Source organism: Coenobita brevimanus, chromosome 112 (assembly GCF_032717465.1).
Source record: "Coenobita brevimanus isolate Jiangsu-jjx chromosome 112, ASM3271746v2, whole genome shotgun sequence".
In the NCBI taxonomy this organism is placed as follows: Eukaryota; Metazoa; Arthropoda; class Malacostraca; order Decapoda; family Coenobitidae; genus Coenobita; species Coenobita brevimanus.
The window spans coordinates 17396838-17407254 of record NC_137065.1 but is presented as its reverse complement, the minus strand read 5'-3'; the positions used below and the strand labels follow the sequence as shown (position 1 = coordinate 17407254).

The 10417-nt window shown below is 34.0% G+C and overlaps 1 protein-coding gene across 1 annotated transcript in view; it reads left to right on the top strand.

Moving 5' to 3' along the window:
* The first annotated feature begins 304 nt into the window (after window positions 1-304).
* The window catches only part of LOC145418126 (uncharacterized), a 29917-nt gene continuing 19804 nt past the window's right edge, over window positions 305-10417 (top strand). The window contains exons 1-2 of the mRNA XM_080286651.1: window positions 305-652; window positions 7539-7686. Coding sequence (XP_080142777.1) covers window positions 305-652; window positions 7539-7686 — 496 coding nt within the window. The remainder of the gene's footprint in view (window positions 653-7538; window positions 7687-10417) is intronic.

Below are 10417 nucleotides of genomic sequence, written 5' to 3'. Positions count from 1 at the left end.
GCTGTCAACTACAAATATGATAATTCAATATAAATTTTCTTTTTATAGGATCTATGTAAAGTAAAAATTTAAAACACCTTTCATGATATTTTGATGAAAAGTTCTTGTTTCTAATTTAACCAAGAAAGGAATCATCTAATACCTATTTTTTATTAACCCTTTAGTGGGCAAGTAGCTATATCAGGTTATTATCAATAAAGTTGGTTTTTGAATTTTTTTTTATACAGGAGAAAAACCCTTTCATACAGAAGAAAAACCCTTTGCCTGTGGATACTGTAGTGAAAAATTCAGGCGGAAAGACAGAATGGAAATTCACGTACGTACCCACACCGGAGAAAAGTCGTTTGCTTGTGAATATTGTAAGAAGACATTCTCGGAGAAATCGAAACTAATAAGACATAAACGTATTCATACAGGAGAAAAACCCTTTGCCTGTGGATACTGTAGTGAAAAATTCAGGCGGAAAGACAGCATGGAAATTCACGTACGTACCCACACCGGAGAAAAGTCGTTTGCTTGTGAATATTGTAAGAAGACATTCTTGGAGAAATCGAAACTAATAAGACATAAACGTATTCATACAGGAGAAAAACCCTTTGCCTGTGGATACTGTAGTGAAAAATTCAGGCGGAAAGACAGCATGGAAATTCACGTACGTACCCACACGGGAAAAAAGTCGTTTGCTTGTGAAAATTGTAAGAAGACATTCTCGAAGAAATCGAAACTAAAGATTCACATACACACTCATACGAGAGAAAAACCGATTGCCTGATATTCCAACAGAAATGGCGGGCAGCCAACTGCCAACCAGATAGGTCAGCAATTGCCTTTTCGCCTCAGTGTTATATACGACCATATGGTCATACGACTACACCTTTGTCATAAATGCATGGAGTAGTAGTAGTAGTTAGTGTTGGGTTGTTACAATAATATTTCAACCAAAACACCTCTTTCATTTGAACCTTAACTCCTCGGACTAGAGTGGTGGTGGACGGTGCCGCCGCTAGAAAGAGTTTTTGAGCAATATTGGCTGCCGCATTACAGTCTCTATCCAGAAAGGCTCCACCGATTGGACAAAAAGTACTTCTTGTTACTTTAACTGCTGGTGCTGGGATGGAGCTGGAAGTTTGGAGAATGTTTCTGTGCTGGGGGACTTTGTCGTTGTAGGTAGTATCACTCTTGGCAGAGCAACGACGTAGACCCCGAAGGTAGTACACCTCCTTCTTCCCCTCATCATCTTTCTTATGAAACCCTACGATATTCAGAGGTCCCTTGCATCTGTGGCAGACTTTCGACGTGTTCCATTCGTCGACGAGAGTGAAGTTTGTCAGACCGGCTCTCTCTTTCATGAGTTTATTCTTCTTAATAATTTTTCGAGTTTCGGGATCCAGCTCTACACAGAAGGCGATATTCTTTCTGCCCGGATCGACTCCGATGATCCTCTTCCCGTCCAAAGATGACGACGGGGTGGGAATCGATGGCGCCGCAGTCCCGTCGTTTCTCTTTTTCTTCTTCTTGGAAGAAAAAGTATTATCGACGTCGTGGTATCTGTAATACCTAACTGAACAAGCCACTCCGTCGGTTGACACGCAGCGGTCGAAAGTCCACTTCTTACCTCCCATGCGAGCTAATAGTTTCATGTCGAAGACGAAGTCCCATCCTTCTTGTTCCTTGGGTTCCAGGTTGATGCCCAGGTCGTAACATATACCCTTCACTCCGACCGTATCGAAATCTAAGTAATGTACCTTAATCGTGTTGGAGGGAGCCAATGGAATATTTCTAAGTTTCGTCGACTCAGAGTACTTTATTGATAATAACCTAATATAGCCACTTGCCAGCTAAAGGATGCGAAATATTAATTGTCTATAGTAAGATGTAAAATAAAAAATATTCAAAAACCAACTTTATTTATAATAACCTTATATAGCCACTTGCCCGCTAAAGGGTTAATCTGAAGAATTTTTAATAATTGTTTGTAATAACTATATTTTCTTTATATTTAAAAATTAATAGATATGGAAGGTTCTCTTGAACAAGCCAATGGGAGTAATATCCAAGAGGAGCCCCTGGATCTCAGTAAAAAAAATATATATACCTGTGACGAATGTGGCATTTCTTTTATTGAAAAGTCTTTGTTGGAAGACTTTCTCGGCTAAATCGACCCTAATAAAATAAACACATTCATACAGGAGAAAAAACATTTACCTGTGGATACTGTAATAAAACATTCAATCGGAAAGTAAACATGGTAATACATAAACGCATTCGTATAGGAGAAAAACTGTTTACTTGTGGATACTGTGAAAGTCATATATACCAGGGAAAAGCCATTTATCTGTAAATACTACAGTAAAATGTTCACGCAGAAAGGAAGTATGAAAATTCACGAATGCACTCATACAGGAGGAAAGCCGTTTGCTTGTAAATACGGTAAGAAGACTTTCTCAGATAAATCAAACTAAGAAATCACATACGAAGAGAAAGCAGATTGCCTGGTGTTCTAACACAAGTAACTATTCCCCCTATATACAATCTCTACCAGACAACCTAAGCCACTTGTACCGTCCTTACTTCAGTAGGAATAGGCCGGTCCTGCAGTGGAGAAAACTATAAAAATAACCTAAAAAGAAGTGTACTTTATTTATTCTGAAGAATTTTAAATAATTATTTTTAATAACTATTTTTTCTTTATACTTAAAATTAATAGATATGGAAGTTTCGAACCTAATAAAACATAAACTCACTCATACGGGGGGGAAAGCTAAAAAAAAAAAAATACTCTAAAAAGACACGAAATAATACACACTAAAAAAAACCTTTAACCTATTAATATTGAGAAGATTTTCTCACAAATCAAACTTAAGGTTAGAAAATATGGCAGATGTTTTAGAAGTGCACTTTGAAGTTCTCTATGAGAAAAACCTTTCGTAAAATGGATGAGACCCATTGCTCCTATTTTGAAGCGTTAAGATTAGGATGTAGTAAATTCCTTTATTCAGGGCTATGAAAAAAATTAAGTTATTTCAAAAAATGTTAACCTTCTATAATTTAGAATGTGTCATTCCTATAGATTTTTTTTTGAATCTCAAAAATTTTTCTAAAAAAAAATAATGTTAAGTTTTATGTAACTTCAACTAACCTATTTATCTGGCTGGTGATTATAATTAGGTTGGCGAAATTGAAAAAAATATCAGTGAGCTCTTGAAAACATTGTCTCCTTGGAGTTTTTCCCAAGATGTTGGAATTCCACCATCTTGGAATTTGGGATGTAAAAATATCTTATAAATATGGGGTGAGGATTAAAAGAAACCATAATATAGAATGGAAACAATTAAAGCAACTGCACTGATTGTAAGCGATGATAACCATTCAGAAAGTTGGGAACATGCGAGAGTCATAAAAGAACTTGAAAAAAAGGAAATTGAAGTAGGAGACCCCTTCTTCGATCTCAATGAAAAAAAGTACCTGATCAAATTTGAGGTACAAGACCTTCTCTTCCATCTCAATGAAAAAGAGTTCTTGGACAAAATGGAATCTCTGCAAAAGGATGATATAGAAGTAATGTTAGTATTCTTCTACGATAAGGGCTTTGGCGTATTTATAGATGATGGCGAGAAGCTCTCTTGTAGAGAATTATTTAAAAATATTGACAGCGAAAACTGGCCTTCTATGCTTTTAAATTAACCCTTTAGCGGGTAACTGGGTGTATAAGAATGTTGTTATTGAATATTATATTTTTTTATATATAAATACCTTTTGGTCCTATCACACCACAAAACCAGCCAGGAACCCATACCCGGGGCTAATTTATGGCTTGGTTTTCAACTCTAAACTACCTATAGGGTTAAAAATATTAAAAAAAGTTAGCCTTCTATGATTTAGAATTAACCCTTTAGCGGGCAAGTGGCTATATCAGGTTATTATCAATAAAGTTGGTTTTTGAATATTTTTTATTTTACATCTTACTATAGACAATTAATATTTCCGACAAACTTCACTCTCGTCGACGAATGGAACACGTCGAAAGTCTGCCACAGATGCAAAGGACCTCTGAATATCGTAGAGTTTAATAAGAAAGATGAGGAGGGGAAGAAGAAGAAGAAAGAGGTGTACTACCTTCGGGATCTACGTCGTTGCTCTGCCAAGAGTAATACTACCTACTACAACGACAAAGTCCCCCAGCACAGAAACATTCTCCAAACTTCCAGCTCCATCCCAGCACCAGCAGTTAAAGTAACAACAACTACCTTTTGTCCAATCGGTGGAGCCTTTCTGGATAGAGACAATATTGCTCAAAAACTCTTTCTAGCGGCGGCACCGTCCACCACCACTCTAGTCCGAGGAGTTAAGGTTCAAATGAAAGAGGTGTTTTGGTTGAAATATTATTGTAACAACCCAACACTAACTACTACTATCACTACTCCGTGCATTTATGACAAAGGTCCATATGGTCGTATATAACACTGAGGCGAAAAGGGCAGTTGGCTGCCCGTTAAAGGGTTAAAGGAGATAATTGGAAGTATGAATTTTTGAATTCCACCACCTTGGAATTTGGGATGTAGAAATATCTTATAAATATGGGGTGAGGAGGTATTAAAGAAACTATAATATAGAATGGAAACGTTTAAAGCAACTGTACTGATAGTAAGCGATGATAACCATCCAGAAATTTGGGATTATATGAGTCATAAAAGAACTTCTTGAAAAAAAAGAAATTGAAGTACGAAACCCCTTCTTCGACCTCAATGAAAAAAAGTGCCAGATCAAACTTGAGGTACAAGACCCTATCTTCCATCTCAATGAAAAAGAACTCTTAGACAAATTGGAAGCTCTGAAAAAGGATGGTATAGAATTAATGTTAGTATGCTTCTACAATAAGGGCTTTGGCGTATTTATAGATGATGGCGAGAAGGTCTCTTGTAGGAAATTATTTTAAAAAGTTGACAGCGAAAACTGGCCTTCTATGCTTTTAAATTGACCTCTTAGCGTGTAAGTGGCTATATAAGAATAAAATTGATTTTTGGCTATATATTTTTCTATATATAAATACCTTTTGGGCCTATCACACCACAAAACCAGTCAGGAGAATAGCCCATACCCGGGGCTAATTTATAGCCGGGTCTTTAACTAAAAAATATTAAAAAAACAAGTTAGCCTTCTATGATTTATTCACTTTACACTCCTTCAGTTAATAATATGTATATATTTGACTTATCTGATTTTCTTTATATATTTAGAAATGATATCTTTTTCCGGTGTCCAGATAAACATCCAATGGAAATATTTGACATATATTACAAGATTCCATATTTAATTAATTTTTTTATGGCAGATTGGGAAAAGGAAACTGGTATTTTCGTTTTCTCAATTTTATGGGCTACTCAGACCATTTATTTTTTTATTGAAAGAAAACAAAATAAAGACTGTCAATTAATATTTACCCATTCCAAAGAGATATTTTTAAAAATTATTCATATACAAGAAAATTATCACATCAAGAAATCTCTCATTTTTTACCATCTAGAATATCCAACAGTTATTACTCTTCAAGATAAAACCATTGAAATAATAATTAAAAAAGGAATTCCTTTCAAAGTTCTTCCAAAAATACTGAAAACCCGATTATTCCAGTATTTAGATTTTCGGTATATTGTCATGTTTGGTTTAGATGATGAGGATGACGATCCATGGAAGTACCCTCGACCTCCAAGATTCTATATTTAGTTAACATTTTTTTGTGAAAAGGAAACTGGAATTTTTATTTTCTCAATTTCATGGGCTACTCAGACCATCTATTTTTTTTTTACCATAAAAGATTGTCAGTTAATATTTACCCATTCCAAAGACATATTCTTTAAAATTATTTGAGAATTATTATATGAAAAATCTTTCATTTTTTTTCAATGTTATTACTCTTCAAGATAAAACCATTGAAATAATAATCAAAAGAGAAACCTTTTTAAAATTATATTTGGTTTATATGATGAAGATAATGATCAATGGATGTACCCTCGACCCCCTGAGATGAAAACCAATTTCAACCCTTGCCGACCTCTCTGGTTGGCGATTGGTTGCAGAACAGAGGCCAAGGGAGAGCGTGATGAGCAGTATTTGGGTAGTCACAAGGAGAGAAGGATGGGTACAGTGAGACTCTGTAAAGGTGCCAATTTGTGAGGATAAGACCCCCCTGAGGAATTTGTGTTGCATACCTCACTTCAATTGATACTATATAACGAGAAGTGGATCCACCATAAGTGAGTTATCCTTTATTTAATTATTTATAACCCTTTAGTGGGCAGCCAACTGCCAACCAGATAGGTCAGCAATTGCCTTTTCGTTTCAGTGTTATATACGACCATCTGGTTATAAATGCACGGAGTAGTGGTAGTACTAGTAGTAGTAGTTAGTGTTTGATTGTTTTTTGTTGTTTAACAAAAATATTACAACCAAAACACCTCTTTCATTTGAACTTTAACTCCTCGGACTAGAGTGGTGGACGGTGCCGCTAGAAAGAGTTTTTGAGCAATATTGGCTGCCGCATTATAGTCTCTATCCACAAAGGCTCCACCGATTGGACAAAAAGTAGTAGTTGTTGTTCTTGTTACTTTAACTGCTGGTGCTGATGGAATAGAATTTAATCAAGGCAGATATAAACTACAAAGTCAGCCAAGAAACAGGACTTATGTGTTAGGTAATCCCTAGGTCATGTCCTCCTCATATATTTTTTTTTAGGACAGCCTATATCTTGGGCTAAAGGAGGTTAGGAAAAAGAAGAAGGTATATATATATGTGAGGTTTTTATTGTTGTTTTACTAAAAAGTGATTTTTAAACTTCCTATATTTCAATAACATCAGAAATGAAATGTAGGTTTGTTCTACTTCAAAAGGGGTAGCTTTTTTAAATATATATTTTTTTAATAAACTAAAATTGTTTTTTTTTTTCAACAGGTGACCGAGAAGTACTGTCAGCTCGAGAGCATTGAAAAAAAAATGGGGATTCCATATGAGATAGGTAATCCTGTAAGATCATTTGTGTTTGTGTCAGGGACTGGAATTGACAAAAGGGCTAGGCCGCTATGCTTGGACCTAGCTCGGGCCTCTTCTGTGGCAGGGGCTGTTCCTGTTCACTCATCTATGACTTTCGATAACTCGAAGAAGAAGAAAAAGCAGGGGATTAAACGTAACAATGTATCTGATCTGAAAGGAAACGTGACCAAAAAAAAAAGTGATGGAGAGGAGGTTGCCAAACTACAGAGAAGATGCGAGAAGCTACAGGGCGAGATTGCTGACCTGAATCGTCGTCTTGCTATGTTCCATAACCTTTTCAGGAGTAAAGAGAGACTTGGAAACTTTGTGAAATTTTTGGAGTAAATAAGTTGCTCTCTTCTAGGGTATCCAAAAAAAATAAAACTAACTATTTAACACGACAGAAGAAACATGCCTTCAAAAGGCTACATAGTATTCTGCCGCCGATGTACAAACGAAAGACTCAGAAAGCTATCTTGAGATCGGCCTCTTCTTATATCGGGTCCCTGAAGGACTTGCTGGACGATAAAGCTCCTGAAGACTCCATTGAGGATCATCAGGGAAATATAAATCAAATCAGTGTTGAATGTGTGTTGCCGCAGGCCGAAATGGCCCATGACACAAAATTGTTTAAGCTGCTGGAGGAGGTCACACCTCCAAGTAACCCAGATACATTCTTGGAGGCTGTCTGATCCACTCAGTGATCCTGTAAAACAAATTATCGATTTAAACCATAAGATGTTATGGTAGAAATAACTCGGATATACTGTATATAACAAATAAATAAAAACAATTTCCCAAAAAATTAATTTAGAAATAAAGTAATATCTTTAGAAAATAAATATCGGGATGTTAATAAAATTGATTTTTTAAAGATTTTTCTAAATCTAAAGTGTAAAAAATCAAATTAGTCTGATATGATTTAGAATTTAAAATAGGCTGTCATTAAAAAAAATCTGAAGTATGCTGACACTAATAGATTTTTTCTGAATTATCAAAATAAACTCTACCCTCAAAACTTTAGTTCATCCTTCTCAATAATTCCCCCTTCTTAGTTAGAAAGGTTCTACATATCTTCTCTGATAGTAATCACTAGTTGCAAATTCTGGAAACGCAGTAAATAAACTTTACCCTCAAAACTTTAGTTCATCCTTCTCAATAATTCCCCCTTCTTAGTTAGAAAGGTTCTACATATCTTCTCTGATAGTAATCACTAGTTGCAAATTCTGGAAACGCAGTAAATAAACTTTACCCTCAAAACTTTAGTTCACCCTTCTCAATAATTCCCTTTCTTAGTTAGAAAGGTTATACTGTATGCATCTTCTCCGATAGTAATCACTAGTTGGAATTTTGGAAACGTAGTAAATTTGGGTGCTCTAAGGTGTAAAAAAATTAAGTTAGCCTTATATGATTTAGTAGGCTGTCGTTGAAAAATTTAAAAAAATCTGAACTATGTTGTGTTACTCCCATAGTTTTTTTCTGAATTTCTCCCCCCTAAAAAAAAAAATTGTGGATAACCTATCATTAAAAAAAAATCGGAAGTCCCATAGTTTTTTTTCTGAATTCCCCCCCCCAAAAAAAAAAGAATTGTGGATAACCTATCATTAAAAAAATATTGGAAGTATGATATATAACTCCTAAATATTTGTTCTGAATCTCTAAGATGTAAAAAAAATTAAGTTAGCCTTATATGATTTAGTGGGCTGTCGTTGAAAATAAAAAAAAATCTGAAATATATTGTCTCTCTCCTAAATATTTTTTCTGAATCTCTAAGATGTAAAAAAAATTAAGTTAGCCTTATATGATTTAGTGGGCTGTCGTTGAAAATAAAAAAAATCTGAACTATATTGTCTCTCTCCTAAATATTTTTTAGCCTTATATGATTTAGTGGGCTGTCGTTGAAAATAAAAAAAAATCTGAAATATATTGTCTCTCTCCTAAATATTTTTTCTGAATCTCTAAGATGTAAAAAAAATTAAGTTAGCCTTATATGATTTAGTGGGCTGTCGTTGAAAATAAAAAAAATCTGAACTATATTGTGTTACTCCCATAGTTTTTTTCTGAATTCCCCCCCTAAAAAAAAAAAAGAATTGTGAATAACCTATCATTAAAAAAAATTGGAAGTATGATATACTACTCCTAAATATTTTTTCTGAATCTCTAAGATGTAAAAAAAAATTGTTAGCCTTATATGATTTAGTGGGCTGTCGTTGAAAAAAAAAAAAAAATCAGAACTATGTTAGAATTAAAAAATCTGAACTATGTTGTGTTACTCCCATAGTTTTTTTCTGAATTTCCCCCCTAAAAAAAGGAATTAAAAAATCTGAACTATGTTGTGTTACTCCCATAGTTTTTTTCTGAATTTCCCCCCTAAAAAAAAGAATTAAAAAATCTGAACTATGTTGTGTTACTCCCATAGTTTCTTTCTGAATTTTTCCCCCCCCAAAAAAAGAATTGTGGATAACCTATCATTAAAAAAAAATTGGAAGTATGATATATCACTCCTAAATATTTTTCTAAATCTCTAATGTGTAAAAAAAATTAAGTTAGCCTTATATGATTTAGGGGGCTGTCGTTGAAAAATTAAAAAAATCTGAACTACGTTGTGTTACTCCCATAGTTTTTTTCTGAATCCCCCCCCCAAAAAAAAAAGAATTGTCGATAACCTATGATTTAAAAAAAATTGGAAGTATGATATATCACTCCTAAATATTTTTCTGAATCTCTAAGGTGTAAAAAAAATTAAGAAAAAGAATTGTGGATAACCTACCATTAAAAAATAATTGGAAGTTTGATATATCACTCCTAAATATTTTTCTGAATCTCTAATGTGTAAAAAAAATTATGTTAGCCTTATATGATTTAGTGGGCTGTCGTTGAAAAATTAAAAAAATCTGAACTATGTTGTGTTACTCCCATAGTTTTTTTCTGAATCCCCCCCCCAAAAAAAAAAGAATTGTGGATAACCTACCATTAAAAAAAAATTGGAAGTTTGATATATCACTCCTAAATATTTTTCTGAATCTCTAATGTTTAAAAAAAATTATGTTAGCCTTATATGATTTAGTGGGCTGTCGTTGAAAAATTAAAAAAATCTGAACTATGTTGTGTTACTCCCATAGTTTTTTTCTGAATCCCCCCCCCAAAAAAAAAAATTGTGGATAACCTATCATTAAAAAAAAAAATGGAAGTATGATATATCACTCCTAAATATTTTTCTGAATGTGTAAAAAAAATTATGTTAGCTTTATATGATTTAGTGGGCTGTCGTTGAAAAATTAAAAAAATCTGAAGTATGTTGTGTTACTCCCATAGTTTTTTTCTGAATCCCCCCCCCAAAAAAAAAAAAAATTGTGGATAACCTATCATTAAAAAAAAAATTGGAAGTATG